Source organism: Mya arenaria, chromosome 15, assembly GCF_026914265.1.
Source record: "Mya arenaria isolate MELC-2E11 chromosome 15, ASM2691426v1".
Lineage (NCBI taxonomy): Eukaryota > Metazoa > Mollusca > Bivalvia > Myida > Myidae > Mya > Mya arenaria.
Genome location: NC_069136.1, coordinates 51,683,855 through 51,703,270, shown reverse-complemented (window position 1 = coordinate 51,703,270; position 19,416 = coordinate 51,683,855). Strand labels below are relative to the sequence as shown.

General features: G+C 34.4%; 1 protein-coding gene across 1 annotated transcript in view; it reads right to left on the bottom strand.

The window, feature by feature from the left end:
* Window positions 1-19,416, bottom strand: part of LOC128219949 (P-selectin-like) — a 22,100-nt gene extending 2,684 nt beyond the window's left edge. The window contains exons 1-10 of the mRNA XM_052928148.1: window positions 19,098-19,416; window positions 9,516-9,621; window positions 9,141-9,256; window positions 8,450-8,485; window positions 7,536-7,712; window positions 6,317-6,493; window positions 5,755-5,931; window positions 5,053-5,229; window positions 1,450-1,695; window positions 739-975 (exon numbers count right to left, since the gene is read on the bottom strand). Of these exons, the coding sequence (XP_052784108.1) occupies window positions 739-975; window positions 1,450-1,695; window positions 5,053-5,229; window positions 5,755-5,931; window positions 6,317-6,493; window positions 7,536-7,712; window positions 8,450-8,485; window positions 9,141-9,256; window positions 9,516-9,621; window positions 19,098-19,110 (1,462 nt within the window). The 5' untranslated portion in view covers window positions 19,111-19,416. The remainder of the gene's footprint in view (window positions 1-738; window positions 976-1,449; window positions 1,696-5,052; window positions 5,230-5,754; window positions 5,932-6,316; window positions 6,494-7,535; window positions 7,713-8,449; window positions 8,486-9,140; window positions 9,257-9,515; window positions 9,622-19,097) is intronic.

Genomic DNA, 19,416 nt, shown 5'->3' with positions numbered 1-19,416 from the left:
GCAATGAAAACTGCAGTGGTAAGCTCAGTAGTCTAAGCGTTAACCAAGAACGTTTTAAAGACACAAAGATCAAGGCCAAACACGTGCAAAACGATGAATACATAATACCACTTAACTCTAGAAAACAAACACATGCGTGGACATTATAATTATGGTGGTTATGTGCACCAAGTATCAGACGAGTTTCTCAACATGCTTTGTCCAACAAAATCCCTATGAATATGTAACACAATCAAATCGGTTGCAAGAATTACCTTCGACAAACATGATTATAAGCAAGTGCTTTTGGTATAAGAACAATCAGTTTTAAACAGTGGTGTAGCCCAGTAAAGTTTTCAGTCATTAGTAATAGTTGTTTCCTACCATGGATCATTCAATTTCCCTTTGTAATCAATTGTTATAGAATATGGGACGTTGAATAAGTGCCATTGATACAAACATTGATTGTCCATTAAAAGTAAGTGAACATTCGACACCTTGCGACTGTCCCCCTTATAGCCAGCATTAACTATAAGTGCAGTTTGCAATGAAAGGTTATAGTAGATGTAGCTTAATTGATATACAATGTACTAATTAACAAAAAAAAATCTTTCTTTTTTTATTAAACTTGTGATGTTGTAAACTAATTTTCAGACCAATACGCCCTCAAGGTAAGTTACGACCGGTATAACCAATCGAACGCCTTATCAACCGTTTGATGTCTTTAAAATTTGTTATCGGGATATAACTAATATGTACCTTCGGTTTGCACGGCTGTATCCTGCTGTGAAACGGGGTGTTTTGTTACCATTTCCTTTAGTTCCATCTCGACAGGAGCTTGTTCAGTTTTGATTCCCAGCAGTGGTATTTCAATCTGAGATTCAACATCAGGAGACGCGATTGTTGTCTTTTGCTTAAGACACTTTTGGCGAGCAAACTCCACAATATGTTTTATGATGATACCCCCGAGGATGAGAGACAAAACAATCACTGCCACTTAAACAAATATAGAGTCGATATAAGTATTATGATATAACGTTTTTGTGTCATCCTGTTTAACGTTAAAAACTGTGTGTAAACACCTATCCGTCGAGACCTCGAAGCGGTTAAAACGGATGCGTATTTTCACACAGAACGAGATATGTTTCGACTAGAATAATAAGACAACAGTGTTTTACGTACCTCTTTTATTCAGAACTAGATAAAGTCTCGTTTATGCAAATGAAACAAAGGCGAAATGCGATTGAAACAGTATATTTACACCTACACTAATTAGAATTGATATATGTAAAACAACAGTCAGTATTAAAAATGATCAATATAATGGAAATAGTGTGCAATTTCTCTAAATTGAATTTATAGTAATCTGTGAGGTTTGTATATTTATCATCAGTATACCTTTGATGCTTGACTGAAATTGTTGAATAAATGTGACCAAATGTTTGTGTTATAACGAGATAAACGACTTACATATGAACAAAAGAGTAGACGACGTTTCTGTACAAGAAGGAAACGGGTGGTTTATACCAGTTTTAACTTCGCGCCACGTTCCATTTGAAGAACATATCCATGATGAATTTCCAGCCATGTGATACCCAGTGGGGCATACAAACTCGGCATGAGTGTTTACATGGAAATATTCCATACGGCTTCCATCTACTTGATCAAATTCCCATTGTCCGTTCATTAGCTGGGGAGGGCTTGGGCACGACAAGGCTGAAAAAAACGTTTCCATTATCACCTTCTTGTATTTTCATCAATTTATAAGTGGTGTGTCTGTGTTGTCTTGTATATGGTATGTCTCTGCTGTCTCATTTATGGTGTGTCTGTGTTGTCTTGTTTGTTGTATGTCTGTGCTGTCTTGAATATGATGTGTCTGTATTGTCTTGTATTCGGTGTATCTGTATTGTCTTGTATAGTGTGTATCTGTGCTGTCCTGTATATGATGCGTCTGTGTTGTCTTGTATATGGTATGAATGTGCTGTCTAGTATATGGTGTGTTTGTGCTGTCTTGTATATGTTGTGTCTGTGTTGTCTTGTATGTGGTATGTCTGTGTTGGTTTGTATATGGTGTGTCTGTGTTGTCTTGTATACGGTGTATCTGTGTTGCCTTGTATATGGTATGTATGTGTTGTCTAGTATATGGTATGTCTGTGTTGTATTGTATAAGGTATGTCTGTGTTGTCTTGTATATGGTATGACTGAGCTGTCTAGTATATGGTGTGTTTCTGCTGTCTTGTATATGTTGTGTCTGTGTTGTCTTGTATGTGGTATGTCTGTGTTGGTTTGTATATGGTGTGTCTGTGTTGTCTTGTATATGGTATGCTTGTGTTGTCTTGTATATGGTATGTCTGTGTTGTCTTGTATAAGGTATGTCTGTGTTGTCTTGTATATGGTATGTCTGTGTTGTCTTGCATACGGTGTACCTGTGTTGCCTTGTATATGGTATGTATGTGTTGTCTTGTATATGGTATGTTTGTGTTGTCTTGTATATGGTATGACTGTGCTGTCTAGTATATGGTGTGTTTGTGTTGTCTTGTATATGGTATGTCTGTGTTGTCTTGTATATGGTATGACTGTGCTGTCTAGTATATGGTGTGTTTGTGCTGTCTTGTATATGTTGTGTCTGTGTTGTCTTGTATGTGGTATGTCTGTGTTGGTTTGTATATGGTGTGTCTGTGTTGTCTTGTATACGGTGTATCTGTGTTGCCTTGTATATGGTATGTATGTGTTGTCTTGTATATGGTATGTCTGTGTTGTCTTGTATAAGGTATGACTGTGCTGTCTAGTATATCGTGTGTTTGTGTTGTCTTGTATATGGTATGTCTGTGTTGTCTTGTATAAGGTATGACTGTGATGTCTTGTATATGGTATGTCTGTGTTGTCTTGTATATGGTATGTATGTGTTGTCTTGTATATGGTATGCTTGTGTTGTCTTGTATATGGTATGACTGTGCTGTCTAGTATATGGTGTGTTTGTGTTGTCTTGTAAATGGTATGTCTGTTTTGTTTTGTATAAGGCATGTCTGTGTTGTCTTGTATATGGTATGTCTGTGTTGTCTTGTATACGGCGTATCTGTGTTGCCTTGTATATGGTACGTATGTGTTGTCTTGTATATGGTATGTCTGTGTTGTTTTGTATATGGTATGACTGTGCTGTCTAGTATATGGTGTGTTTGTTTTGTCTTGTATATGGTATGTCTGTGTTGTCTTGTATATGGTATGTCTGTGTTGTCTTGTATATGGTATGTCTGTGTTGTCTTGTATATGGTATGTCTGTGTTGTCTTGTATATGGTATGTCTGTGTTGTCTTGCATACGGTATTTCTGTGTTGCCTTGTATATGGTATGTATGTGTTGTCTTGTATATGGTATGACTGTGCTGTCTAGTATATAGTGTGTTTGTGTTGTCTTGTATATGGTATGTCTGTGTTGTCTTGTATAAGGTATGTCTGTGTTGTCTTGTATATGGTATGTCTGTGTTGTCTTGTATATGGTATGTTTGTGTTGTCTTGTATATGGTATGTTTGTGTTGTCTTGTATATGGTATGTATGTGTTGTCTTGTATATGGTATGTATGTGTTGTCTTGTATATGGTATGTCTGTGTTGTCTTGTATATGGTATGTCTGTGTTGTCTTGTATATGGTGTGTTTGTGTTGTCTTGTTAATGGTATGTCTGTGTTGTCTTGTATAAGGTATGTCTGTGTTGTCTTGTATATGGTATGTCTGTGTTGTCTTGCATACGGTGTATCTGTGTTGCCTTGTATATGGTATGTATGTGTTGTCTTGTATATGGTATGTTTGTGTTGTCTTTTATATGGTAGAACTGTGCTGTCTAGTATATGGTGTGTTTGTGTTGTCTAGTATATGGTGTGTTTGTGTTGTCTTGTATATGGTATGTCTGTGTTGTCTTGTATATGGTATGTCTGTGTTGTCTTGTATATGGTATGTCTGTGCTGTCTTGTATATGGTATGTCTGTGTTGTCTTGTATATGGTATGTCTGCGTTGTCTTGTATATGGTATGTCTGTGTTGTCTTGTATATGGTATGTATGTGTTGTCTTGTATATGGTATGTCTGTGTTGTCTTGTATATGGTATGACTGTGTTGTCTTGTATAAGGTATGTCTGTGTTGTCTTGTATATGGTATGTCTGTGTTGTCTTGTATATGGTATGTCTGTGTTGTCTTGTATATGGTATGTCTGTGCTGTCTTGTATATGGTATGTCTGTGTTGTCTTGTATATGGTATGTCTGTGTTGTCTTGTATATGGTATTTATGTGTTGTCTTGTATATGGTATGTTTGTGTTGCCTTGTATATGGTATGACTGTGCTGTCTAGTATATGGTGTGTTTGTGTTTTCTTGTAAATGGTATGTCTGTGTTGTCTTGTATAAGGTATGTCTGTGTTGTCTTGTATAAGGTATGTCTGTGTTGTCTTGTATATGGTATGTCTGTGTTGTCTTGTATATGGTGTGTTTGTGTTGTCTTGTATATGGTATGTATGTGTTGTCTTGTATATGGTATGTATGTGTTGTCTTGTATATGGTATGTCTGTGTTGTCTTGTATATGGTATGTTTATGTTGTCTTGTATATGGTATGTATGTGTTGTCTTGTATATGGTATGTCTGTGTTGTCTTGTATATGGTATGTATGTGTTGTCTTGTATATGGTATGTTTGTGTTGTCTTGTATATGGTATGTATGTGTTGTCTTGTATATGGTATGTCTTTGTTGTCTGCTCTAAGTTGTTTCTGTGTAATCTTGTATATAAAGTATATGTGATGTTTTCTGCATTGTGTGTCTCTCGATGTTAGGCTGTTTGACATTGACATGATACCTTAAAATATTATCAATCAATTAAACGTGTGATGTAGCAATACACAATATCAAGCGGTGATAGGGGGAAAGTAGCTTAAAACATCCATATATTGTTTTCCTTCTTATTAATCTGTCATAAACGGATATGGTTCAAGTAAAGATCTTTGAAACGAAAATTTTATAGCCACGAAGACTTGAAGACTTATACAGGAAGGCACACATACTAAAATCATAAACAGTACATGTATATCTAACCTTTGCAAGTCGGAGGAGTATTGTCCCATTGACCGTATTTTCCACAAGTCAAAGTGCTGTGCCCGATGAGGGTAAAGCCAGGGTCACATGTCGCAACAACCATATCTCCATGTTTATGTGGTCCGCGAGTGTCGAATGTTCCATTCTCAACTGCTGGTATTTCGGGGCAGTCTTTTTCTAGTAAATTTAGGTAGTTTTATCATAAGTGCTTTGTGTTGTCCATTATTTGATGTTTTAGGCATTGTCTGGGCCTCGATGATTGGAAGTTAGACATTGACATTGTGTCTTTAAACAAATTCGTAGTATTTGTGTTTGGCTTTTTATCTGTTCCTGTCGTTGCTGTTGCATACTTATGCAGCACAGGGTCATGTTAAGTTTTTTAGGCCTTTAATGCACTCAACATTCACATGGTAATAATTGATATATTGTATTCTTCCGTCTATATAAAGAGCTGAACGTTGTTTCAAAAAGTGTAATAAGTCCATTAAACAATTCACAATATAAAGCCAAGGTGGAGGAAAGCAGCTTAAAAGCAAATGTAACAGCCAATTTTTGTTTCCTTACTTATTAATCAATCAATAACGTTTAAGGTTAAAATTCAGATCTTTGAAGAACATTTAATAGCATTTAAAACTTGAAGACTTACAAAGGAAAGCACACATACCAAACATCATGAACTACTAAAATGCATGTAGATCTTACCTTTGCAAGTTGGAGGAATATTGTCCCATCGACCGTATTTTCCACAGATCAATTTGCTGTGCCCAAGGAGTTTATAACCAGGGTGACATGTCGCAACAACCACATCTCCATGTGTATGTGGTCCGCGAATATCGTATGTTCCATTTTCAAGCGACGGTATTTCAGGGCAGTCTTTCTCTAGAATTTTAAGGTAGATTCTTCATAATTGTTTTGATTGTTAGTTATAGTATTGCATTTCAAGCCATATTGTCTAGCAAACACCACGCTGCGGTTACTTCCCTTGCCATGTACTAATCACTGCCACCACGCATGTCATTTGATATTGAGCAAAATCATGTGACGCCATTCAAAAAGTGAAAATGTCCTTTCATTCAAAATATTATTTTACAATAACTTTGAAAATAAAATTAGTTAAAGTCTGTTTAAAGCACATAAAACAGTCAAACTTTGTTGTCATACTTATTATTCGATCAATTAACGGTTAAGATTAAAGTTAAGATCTTTGAAACAAAAATTGTATAGACTTGAATACTTCTACTACTAACACACATGTATATCTAACCTTTGCAAGTTGGTGGAGTATTGTCCCATTGACCATGTTTTGCGCAAGTCAATGTGCTGTGCCCGATGAGGGTAAAGCCAGGGTCACATGTCGCAATAACCACATCTCCAGGTTTATGTGGTCCGCGAGTGTCGTATGATCCATTCTCAAGCGCCTGGATTTCAGGGCAGGTTTTTTCTAGTAAATGTAGGAAGTTTTATCATTAGTGTTTCGATTTGTTCCTTATGTGATGTTTTGGGAATTGTGTGTCTCTCGGTGTTTTGATGTTGGACATTGACATTTTGCCTTTAAATAGATTTACCTGATTTTTTTTTGGCTTTTTATCTGTTCCTGTCGTTGTAATTATATTATTCAGAAGCACGGGGTCATGCAATTAAGGTTTGTAGGCCTATGATTAATTATCATTCACATCATAATAAATGATATATTTTTATCCTCCGTTTATATGAAGAGCTTGACATTGTTTCAAACACAGTATTATTTACAAGTTTTGAACAATTCTATACATGTATATCAATTAAACGTGTGATGTAGCAATACACAACATCAAGCAGGGATGGAGGAAAGCAGCTTAAGAGCACATTAATCAGTCAAATATTGTTTTCTCACCTTTAAATCATTCATTAACGTTAAGTTTAAAGTTACGATCTTTGAAAATATCATTTTATAGCCTTGAACACTAAAATACTTACATAGGAAGGCACACATACTAAAATCATATACACTATTTAAGAAATATAACACACCACTGAGGGTCATATGACATTATAAGGACCGGCCAGTCAGCCACCGAAAGTGTATATGGACCGAGGCGTCAGCAGAGGTCCATTCACCTTCGGGGGTTGACTGACCGGTCCTTATAATGTCATATGGCCCGAAGTGGTGTGTTATATTTTTTATAATATACCGAACATTCTTGATTACCATTCAATATTTTTAAAGCGATCAAAATGTGTTTTATTGAACAAAGCTAATAATGTTCACTTGCGACAAGTTTTCGCCGTTGTTAAAATAGCAAAGCGCACTTACCAATTGTATGACGTCAGCGGTCTGTATTACATTTTGGCGAGGTCCGGACCGGCTAAAAATATAATATGGACCGCTGACGCCATTAAACTGGATTTTCATTAAAATACAGTGATATACGGACCGATCGAGTTTATATATACAAAGAAGGGACACATTTATGTGAGGTAAAATATATACATATATATCTAACCTTTGCAAATTGGAAGAGTATTGTCCCATTGACCGTGTTTTACACAAGTCAAAGTGTTGTGCCCGATGAGGGTAAAGCCAGGGTCACATGTCGCAACAACCACATCTCCATGTTTATGCGCTCCGCGAGTGTCGTATGTTCCATTCTGAAGCGCCGGTATTTCAGGGCAGTTTTTTCCTAGTAAATGTAGGTAGTTTTATCATAGTTTTATCATATTTGTTTCTGTTTGTTCCTTACATAATTGTATACCAAGACATATAGTCTACTTCTCTTGCCATACAGTAATCACTGCCATCACACATGTCATTTGATGTTGATCAAAACCACGTGACGTCAATTAATATGGTAAAACTTTATTTAATTTAAAATAATATTTTACTTTTAACTTTGACAAAAACATAATTTAATAGAACTGAATAAAATGTTGCATGCATACGCCAAGGGAGATCACTCCGTAGGCGATTGATAGGACAGTAACGTTATCTGATATAACGCCAAATTTAAAGTACACTAGAAGCGTTTGATGTGGGGCAATTTTGACATTCTTTACGCTTGGAAAAAGGATGAAAGAGTTGGAAAGTAAGAACAAGTGGGCTTAGGCAAAACATGTAAAATTGCAAGAGGTTTCTGCCTTAGAGTCACTATTACTCGATTGAATAAAGGTAACAGCAAGAATAGAAGGTAGATTGCAACTAATGCAATATACCGGAAATGCGATTATGTTAGGTGAGTTGTGCAATGATGTGAGGACAAGTTATATTATGATGGGGAACCTTGGCCAACACAGTACTACACCATTAAACGGGATAACTCGTTTCATTATGATTGTGTACTTTTGAAACTTTAAGATGTTCATGTATAATAAGGAGTTCTTGTAGTCGGTATTTATTAATTTAATTTGTCTTTGTACTTACCTGCATCCTTATCCAAAGCCTGCTTAACGAGGTGGTCTGTAAATTGAAAGGCGTTTAAGAACTTTTGAATAATCCTCACGTCAAAGAAGTATTGATTTTTTTTTATTGATTTTTTTACACAGTAACATATCATACTACTATTAAAGGTGGTTACTGTGGTTGGCTTGACAGACAAGAAAAAAAGCAATATTATATATTAAAAGCATATATATATATATTAATTGTTCAGAATGTTAAAACGTTGGATTATGTCATTATTGTTACCATTCAAATCATTGCTTCTCAGGAATTTGATTGAATACATTTGACATATGCGGTATTTCTAACACAGTATAAGAAAACAGTTTCAACTGTTCTTGCCTATATTCAGTATGTGAGCACATCATCAAATATTTCACGTTTAAAAGTCAACAACGTTTTCATTTATCACGTCGTTGTTAACTTACACAAAATAATAAATAATCGGCCCAATATGGTATTAATTAGTTACTACATGTACACTCAACCTTCTTAATTGAGATTATACACAACTCGCGCTTCGCGTAGTTGGTGTAGTAACTTTTTATGCTTTGACGTATAAACTGTTATTTTAGTATGATATAAATGCAAGTTTCAAGCAATTAGAATCTTTTTAAAAGAATGACTAAAATTCGAGTCATATTTTCAATTGTTTCATTTCAAGAGCACTGACCAACACAATATCTGGTGCAATTTTGAGGGAAATGCGACGTCTCGCAGTCATCTTTTATACCAGCGCATGGGCGGCAAAGGGGGAAATCACTTTGGCAGAACTCTTCCGTCTTATTCCTGTAAAAGGAATTGGTTTGATGGAAATAAATCCTTCACAAACGTAGTCTAGAGTTTAGGTAGTCATGTAAATATATTGCTTGTCATTCTTTCGTGAAAATCCAGACAAAAGTAAATAAAACTTTCATTTACTTAAGCTTTGAGGTGGCATTTCTGTCATTTTTACATACTGTACAATTGGTGTTTAAAGTCAAAGTTTCATTCTTAAGTAGCCAACAATAATGAAAAGTGAAATTTTTCAAACTTCATAAAGTCTTACCTATTACAAACAGTGCCATAACACTGATATGGTTCTATTGCTATGACCAACTCGTTCAATACGGAAAGAGACGTCAAATAAACGAGGACGGACAATACAACAACACCTGGAAATGAGACCATAGGATGCAGTTAAGTGTTGTTTATATATTAAATTGATAACGTTATTGTTAGTAAGATATGCATGCACTAGCGGATCCGGTTGAGGAGGGGCGGTGGAACGTCTTGGCATGCACAGCCTGTGCCCCCCTCGAAAAAATGGTATATGAATAAACAATAATAATAAACTGTACCAGTTCGAGCAGAGTAATTGGTCTTGTGTCCAGGTAAGTCGAAATTTTCTGCTATGTTTCTTTTTCATCTTACCCCTTAAAGTGTTTTCCCCAAGTTGTTGTTTCTTAAACCATAGTTATTCATTGCTTTTTTCTGTTGTGTTTGACCTCCAAATAGAAGGGAGATTCAGGATTGTACAAATATTTTGGGCTCCTTATATGCCACAATCTGACAGAGTTCTGGATTTGCGTGGGCATACTAGTTTGGCAAGAATGCGCGTTGGTCAGAATTGCTATTCTCTCCTGTTCTGCTTTTCGAATTTCGCTCCAAGTACTTTTGGTACTCTTTCCCCTTCGAATCAGCCTTCAGCTCAACATCTACCAAGTGGTTTTCTGAGCCCCCTTATAGACCAATCATCTTTATATTGTTAAACGAAATTCTGTTAAAATTAGTTGTTGAGGGCTTTCATTCCCAAGACATTTTTTGTCTGGAAGAGTATTCTCCCCAACAAGAGAGATGGTATGGGAAGCATTCGGCCGATTTCCCTTGTCATTCATGTACAGCTTCTTTCGATTTTAGGCAAGAATCGTTCTTGATGTGCTGAATTCCTTGTTATATTCCCTTAGAAAACAGTCATCCCCCCACCCCGCGCCAATTTGTCAGGGTGTCTGGTAAATATTCGGAACTAACTGCTTTCCGAATAGTTGGAAAGAGTGAATCGATATGATTATTGAATTCAGGCACCGGTACTTTTTTTGATTTAAGTCTTCATTTTATAGCTGCACTCTCACAGATTGAACGTTTTGACAACTTTTTAATTTTTTGTCTTGGTACGAGCCATTTTTGGCGAAAATCCATGAACACCAGTTTTATAAGACTGCTGACAAAAAATTAGATCGCAGATTTTTATATTTAAGTTCAAAAAATAATGTTTTATGCATTTTTCTTAGACCGTTAGTAACGGTTTAAGCCATAAAACATTAATTTTCGAACGGAAATATGAAAATCCACGATTTGATTTTTTGTCAGCAATCTTATATCATTGGTTTGCAGATATTTAGGCAAAAAAAATGCTCTTTCCAAGACAAAAAATTAGTTGTAAAAATGGTTTATCTGTGAGAGTGCAGCAGCTTTAAGCAAAATGTTGCCTTCCGACGTAGCATATATGACGCAAATTATCAAGTGGTATATACACACACTGAGTCAGTCGTTTGCACTGTATATCTCAAAACATGTCAAGGTTCAAGAATACAACTTACATATAAATCAGTTGAAATGTTTCTATTAAAAAAAATACATAAATATTCTTTTGTAATCATCAGACTAATAATAAGAAAACGATCACCACATGTATTATAACGCAAGAAAAAACATTCACCTATCATCACACTTGCACATATGGAAGGGTATTTAAGTAAAAAATCAATTCATGTACATGCATTATTCTTGTATGTAAATTACATTAATATTATGGTAAATTTATGTTCTATCATGACTGCTAACATGTGTATTCATACTAGTGACATGTGTATTCATACTAGTGACAACTGCATAGTCTCAAATGGTAAATCGACATTCTATTATTATTACTAAGATGTTTATGCATTCTATTGCGTGTAAATAATAACCGTCTTATTCGTGCATGTAATTGAGCGAGTTCATTGTGTTGCTTCATTACTTCTGCATGCAGCATACTCAAACTTTCCTTCAACATGTAGATTCTAATGTTAAAATTGCACTTCTACCTTATATCAATTAGAAATACACAAATTCAATGTTCTGATTTTTGCAATATAAGCACTCATAACGCACAAAGCATTGTGCATTGTGTTATTCGAGATATGGAAGGGAACCAGTAATAAAAAAACAAAATTCTAGCGCAAATTGCTATAAACGGGAGGTCACTCTGTCAAGCATCTTCATAACTTCGGGATTTTCCGTGACGAGACGGTGCATGGATAAACATTACCCGATTCCTACAGCCCCAGATAATACGATGAACAACGACGATAACAAAACAACACATATTACATACACGTCGTATGAGGTAAATATCAATAAACATACATTGTACATTGAAAAATTACATTAAACAAGCCGCAACATTCCTACGTCTTAATCAGGAGTATATATTTGTCCAAATAGAAGTTTATATTTGTCGACCGCAAGCATGCATTTCGGATACGTCAATCCGGATACATTGGACTTGCAACTTGTGAGAAAGTTTTAATGTTTTACTTGCAACTTGTGCGAAAGTTTTAATGTTTTACAAATTGGGTTGTACACGTTAAATGACTCATCGCAAACTGGAACAATGACTATTTATCTCACAGTTTCTATATAAATTTAAAAATCTGAAGAAGCAAAATCGTTCTACAGTGTTCAAGGGAAATCGACATTGTCTGGTCAGTGCAAATCTTATAATCAATTTTAGTTTTGCACTAACCGATCGGTATAAAGTTCTGTTTAGACGTAAATTGTACTTTTATGGAGATATACCTAGTGTAGGACAATGATTTGAACCCACGTCTAACTTGCAAGACTGGCCCCCCTTACCTAATCTGAGCCTACTCTGCCCCTAAACCAGCTCTTTTTACGATTTTTGATATTTTATGTGGCTGGTGTAGGGTCAGAGGAATTTCTATAGTGAAAATGTGGGACTTTGCTCCCCCTCGCAGGAGAGGAACTTAAATCAATATATCTCTGTAACCATGCATTGGATTAATATTTCAATGTTACAAATATATTATCAATATATTTATTAACCTATCTGAACTTTAACTTTTGTTTTTTAAACCATTAGGTCTTAGTTAGAGGCAATCCAATTCAGAGTTATCTGACAAATCAAATGCCTCATGTATAAATCTACTTATGCCATACATATTTGCTGTAACCTTTACCACAACATATCTGAGGTGTACAAAACATTTTTTTCTGTTCAGATAGGTTCAATAATATCTAGATAACAGATGCATAGTGTTAAAATGTTTATTAAATGATGTTTTACAAAGATATAGTGGTTTAAAGTTCCTCTGCTGCGAGGGGGAGGAGAGTCCCACATTTTCACTATAGAAATTCCTCTGACCCTACACCAGCAACATGAAATATCAAAAATCGTAAAAAGGGCTGGTTTAGGGGCAGAGAAGTCTTTGAAATTATGTAAATTCATGCCGTTACTAACTGAGCCACTGTTTACTCTGAGGTCCCCAGCTAGCTCAGTTAGCGGTAGAGAGCAGGATTTCTAGTGTCACGGGTTCAATCATCACCAGGTATATATGCATTACTGGAAAAATAATTAAATATCTAACCAAGAAATCACAAATGGAGGGGGCAAAATTTAGCTCAACTATTATTGGTAAATACCGCCAAGACACACAAGCTAGGACACAAAGACACTAACAGTAGTGGGTAATCTATTTCAAAGCTTTAAAATATGTACTGAAAGACATCAATTATAATGTTTTAGTCCGTCAAAATCTAAATAACGTGTTTTAATAGTGTTAAATAGTCCATGCATATTATGAGTGCCATGAGAGGTACTGTTTCATAAGAAACACTAACAGTTAATTGGTTGACGACAAACCTAAATAACCACTAGGATTTAGGGCCAGGGTAGGGTTAATAAGGGTTAATAAGATCAATTTCTACTTGATCCGGCAAGGTTAATAACATAGAAATAGACATTCTAAACCAGTAAAGACAAAGGGGAACATTTGGTTGAGACTTTGAGCCCTTTCTACATTTTTGTAATTATTACAAACAAAAACGATTTTAACCGGTAAAAATGATTTTATGTGATATTTTTTTTTAGTTCTTAACTGCTTAATACCTAGTACAGTGCTTTAAAGTAGCTTTCCCTTAAAGTTGAGGTGTCTTTGCATGTCCTTGTGTGTCTTAGCGGTCCTGAGGTGGCTATTTCACAAAGATTATTTGCAATGGTTCTTTTGTAACCCTTTAATAAGTTGAGCGATGTAGGACCACTATGTCTCATGTCTAAATTAAAGATGGGAAGAGCCTAACTTGAGCTAAAATGAGTTGGAATATTGAAAATCAGTAAAACATTAAGCATTTTACTGTTTTAATCTTTTGAAGTTTTATCTTATTGACTTGAGCATGAACAAATTTTCATATTTACAGGCCTTATCTGTTTATCCAGATTTTTTCTTATTATCTATCGTAAAATATGTTGTTGTTTTTTAAATTTATGATAGACAATAAGAATTATTTATATTTTTCTTATTTGTCCTATAATTACATGAAAACACAAGTAGTAAGTTTCTTACAGTCAATCATGGTTTTTGCTTTACTGTAATTATGTATAATTTGTTTTCGTATTGTCTATCATAAAATATATTTATTAAAATTTATGATAGACAGTAAGAAAAATATTTCATGATAGATAATAATGAAAATAATTCCTGATAGACAGTAAGAAAAAAATTCATGATAGACTATAAGAAATATTTAATTTAAACATATGTATTAAAATTTATGATAGACAGAAAAATATTTCATGATAGACAATAATAAAAATAATTCATGATAGACCATAAGAAATATTTTTTATGATAGACAATAACAAATATTAAAAAAAAAATTCTTATTGTCTATCATAAAATATGATAATATTTATGATAGACAGTTAGAAAGATATTTCATGATAGGCAATAATAAAAACAATTCTTGATAGACAGTAAGAAATATTTTTCATGATAGACAATAAGAAATATATATTTCATGATAGACAATAAGAATATTTTTTCTTATTTATCATTTACATAAAAAAATATTGTCTATCATAAAACATGGTTTTCTTAATTGTCTTTCCTAAACATATATATTTTATTTATTTTCTAATATAAAATGAATCTTTCATACTGGGATTAATCTTATCAATAAAAAAAATAGAAATGAACATTACTGTTCATTTAACTTTGACCATTGTTTATCTGCCATCATATGGCTTCAAGATAAGTTTAATGAATTTTATTATAATAATAAGGTAATAAGTGATACTGGTTATGAAAGTTTATCTTAAAAGCAGGGGAGAGTTCAGGAATAGACGTTAGAGAGGGCATACCTAAGGGGCGTACTCCGCTCCCCAAGAAAGGGCATACCTAAGGAGCGTACTCCGCTCCCCAAGAAAGGGCATAACTAAGGGGCGTACTCCGCTCCCCAAGAGAGGACATACCTAAGGGGCGTACCCCTCCCCCCAAGGGTCCGCTAGACGTAAGCAATTTGTGAAGACATCAGAAAGACATACAAGTGAACATAACACATCGGTGGCCTTCAAGTAGTGGTGATATTGACTTCATGGCATATCTTGCACATGTTCAAGGATTGCGTTCTGCTACAAGACTGGAGAAAATAACTTTTTTCTCAGTTTTATGGCATGTATGCTTTTCTTGTTTTCAACAAATATCACACAGATGATGGATACATTTTCACCAGTATTGGAAATTGTTGGAAGACGTGGAAACTGTTGTTTATATACGGATGAAGAAACATCAAGAGGACATAATTAAAGGAGGTTGCGCTGTTTGAATTTGTTTTTATGAGTTCACATCGCCTGCACATGATGGCATTTGAAAGGTGTAGTTTATTAATTTCCACTCCTTTGAGATAGAATGCAAACTTTGAAGACTTTAGTGATGGGGCATGTGCCGGGTGTGCCATCCCCCCTCCCACGGAAGCGTTTGTGTTAACTGTTGGTCATTGCAATTGCTCATTGATCTGTGATAGACTGCAGACTGTGAGCAGAAATTATTGATTGGCAATTGAAGCCAATTCTATTTCTTTCTCACTTACACTTGTTTGATCAATGTACTTTTCTTTATATTATCAAAGAACATATTTGATGCAAAAAATAAAATATATCAATTGATTTTGTTAATATGTACCTTCAAATGTCCATAAAAGAAATGGTATATGATAGGGTTATTTTTGTATGACATACATAAATATCAATTAAAATATTTCTTTGATAGACACTAACAACTTCGTATTAAAAGGTACATATTATTGAGATGCGGACAACAGTTTCATAAACGTGATACTTTTAAGCCTAAAATCTGTTTGCTCAATAGCCTATTTCGTCAAGCTAAATAATCTGTGATAGACAACAGTTTCAACGTATTTATAAACGTTGCATTAAAATAGTTCATGATAGACTCCTAAAAAAGTATGGAATATACTATAATATAGTAATATTGCCTTTCCTTTTATAACATAAAAGTAAAAAAAAAAATATCACGACAAAGATGAACGACATTAATAATTCTGATGGCCTCAGGCAGGTCCGATCATAATTTAGGATAGACAACTGGGCCGACCAGAGGGAACACGCTCCTCGCGGTAGGAATTTGCCGTGGTATTTTTTTCAGGTAACACCGGTGCGCACCTTGCGAATCACGGAAACAACCGAAGATAATGGTCCCCAGCTTTATATGAATTTAGCTTCGTCACGGATTTATACAAATGCTTGTTGTCTACTGCTTGCTGGCTGTGTTATAGTACTGGATGTTTTCGCTTAGCATAACCTTAACTTATTAATTTGAATTATAAATAAACTATTCGTTCAGATTCACGCAAGCAGTTATTAGGCAGTAGTCAGCAGACATTTGTCAGTCTGTAGATAAAATCTAAAATTAACAAGTTTCTAATATATGGCAGCAATTTGGAATTAAGAAGTAGTAAAATCTCTAAATGTGCGTAACATTTGTATGAATGCACATGTAAGCAGTAATGATAGAACAAAGATTTACCATAATATCAATGTAATTTACATACAAGAATAATACATTTATATGAATATCATATATGGCAGCTATTTGTAACTAAGATGTAGTAACATCTCTAAATGTGCGTAACAATAGTATGAATGCGCATGTTAGCAGTAATGATAGAATATAAATTTACCATAATATTAATGTAATTTACATACAAGAATAATTCATTTATATGAATTGATTTTTTACTTAAATACCCTTCCATATGCACAACTACATTGAGTTCTAAATTAATATAAGAAATGGTAATTTGGTTACTTTTGTAGTGTCGATTATTTCACGCTGTTTTTTTATTAAAATGTTATCATCAGATGTAACGCGATCAGGATCCAAGAATATTTATGTTTTACATTTATTTGACCTGTAAAATTACATTCTACTCGTGTCTTCTTGTCTTTTGTTTTCTAAACACACACGCACGCAGTAACGCACGCACGCACGTACAAATAAATGGCATAAAAGGTGACAATCGAAATCAAACAAAGAACTGCATATATACTTTTAACACCAATATAGTATAATGTAAGTAGTAATCAGTTGGAAAAAAAAAACAACAACAACAAACAAACACGTTTGCCCTTTAAAATTGTTAAAATGTTTCCTTGTTTAAACATAGTTTTCGCGATCATAGCATTTTGAATTTAGTCGAATATAGGAGAGGGTTATTAAGTGTAGTATACAGCAGTTATCGATCAAGTGGTTATATGTCTATATATATACAGGTGTCGGGAGTTTATGAATGGAATGCCATAGTATAAATTTAGCTAATGGACTTCGGTGCAAACTATCAATGATAAACTTGGTTCACATGTTAACAGTGAAAATGGGAATGTTAAATCACTCCAAACTGGCTAGGATATGTTTATCCCCTTGAATAACTGCAAAGAAGGAAAAGCTTTGAACAGATTCATCTAGTTGAACTACTGAATCGAAATTATTTCCGGTACTGAAACAAATATTGGAATAGTACAAATTTAAAATATTCTATATATACACACCTTTGCCAATTAGCTGTTTGATTTTTCTTCACTGTGTTTGGATTCCTCATTTCTTATCATTTAAAGCAACACTGATAAAAATTGATTTGCTTATAACCAAAGTTAGCCAGCATAGTCAGATATATTGTGTTGGGCCTTTGCGCACAATTTTGTTCGTTAATCTTTCCACTTTAGAATCCGTCGGTAGCCCCTCAAAGAAAAAATCCGCAAACTGTAATTCCAGGCGCGTAGCTGAGTGTACGCAAATGCGCAGTTGCGTAATGAAATTTGACCTGTCAAGTCGAATTTTTTGTCATACCAAAAAACCCAATTTGAAAAAAAAAAAAACCAAAGGAGGTAGGGTGTGAAGTGGTTAATATGCTGTTCGTTAATCGATCTGCGTTATCCCAAATTGGCCCTAGCTACGCGCCTTATTTCATTTTTGTTATTCAATAAATCAAAGTATCCATCCATATTAAATACAGAATGAATGAAATCCTTCACTAAATGCTGCTTATCAAAATGTAAACAAAGTGGCAACTGCACTGATAAATATAAACCGTATATGTATTTACCGTCCTCTATACATTGGTTTTCCATATTTTTTAAATAGATCATGAATATTAATGAAAGTAAGTCACGCACTTGTCTATGACTCACTGTAGTTGAATACGGCCGTACTGCACTTGAATTGAATATTGATTACAGTATTTTGATATATGTATTGCGTGTTGATTTACGACTATTACTACTACTACTACTACTACTACTACTACTACTACTACTACTACCACCACCACCACCACCACCACCACCACTACTACTAATGTGTACAAAAAAAATAAAATAAACTGGGGGGGGGGGGGGTGCCCCCAACTGTCCATCGGAACCGCTTGTCCATGCTTATCACTGAATTGTCTGCGCAAACAATTGAGCTTTATTTGCAGTTTAACTCAGATATAAACCAAACAAATGAGCTGTATTTGCAATATAACGCAGATATCTATCAACTCCTTGTTAGACAGGTTCGTGTTTCACTATTTCATCTGCATTAACGCACTCATGGTCTATTTATATTCTAGTTTGGGATACCACACTATTGGGAAAAACAATTAATCATGAGGTGACGTGTAATTAACAATCAGGGAATTTCATGTGGAACCCCAAAATAATTATATTTAAGTTACACCTCATTCATAAATTATTTTCTCACCAATACAGTTATATTAACAACAAAATACATTTTAAAAAGTAAACGTAATGCCTAACATGATACAAATATTGGCGGTACTTTGAACGTTAACTTTGAACTAATATCTAAGGATCGTAAAAAATTAAAAAGTCTAGTTTTTAAATATATTTTTTCAAACAAAGAATACTTTATTATTTTAACAAATTTGATAATATATCATGATTATTCAACCTATACTAATGGTACAGCAAAGTGGTCAATAGTGTTAACTTAAACTACTTGATAGATAAAATAGAACAGTTCTAATGGTGTTACATATTATGTTTTTAAATGTTAGAATAAGATACACTTACCTGAGAGATCCATGGTAAAATGACAATGTCTTAAAATTACAGAAGAGAATATTAGTTAACACTTATATACACACATACACTCCAGTCAGTATCAGGGTGGTTTTCTGAGGTATAACACTTTTTGTGACATTGTTTGAATTGTTTTATATATTTTACCGACACTAATTTATAATAACTAAGAACGTTTTTTTTAGCCATTCGCTCGACACTATCATCAATATTAAGTGCGTACGGATCCACAAAATGTGTCGTTCCTATTAATAAGTATGACAATCTGCTTATCTACCCATAATGTGACAAGGTGCGCGCTCATTAATAT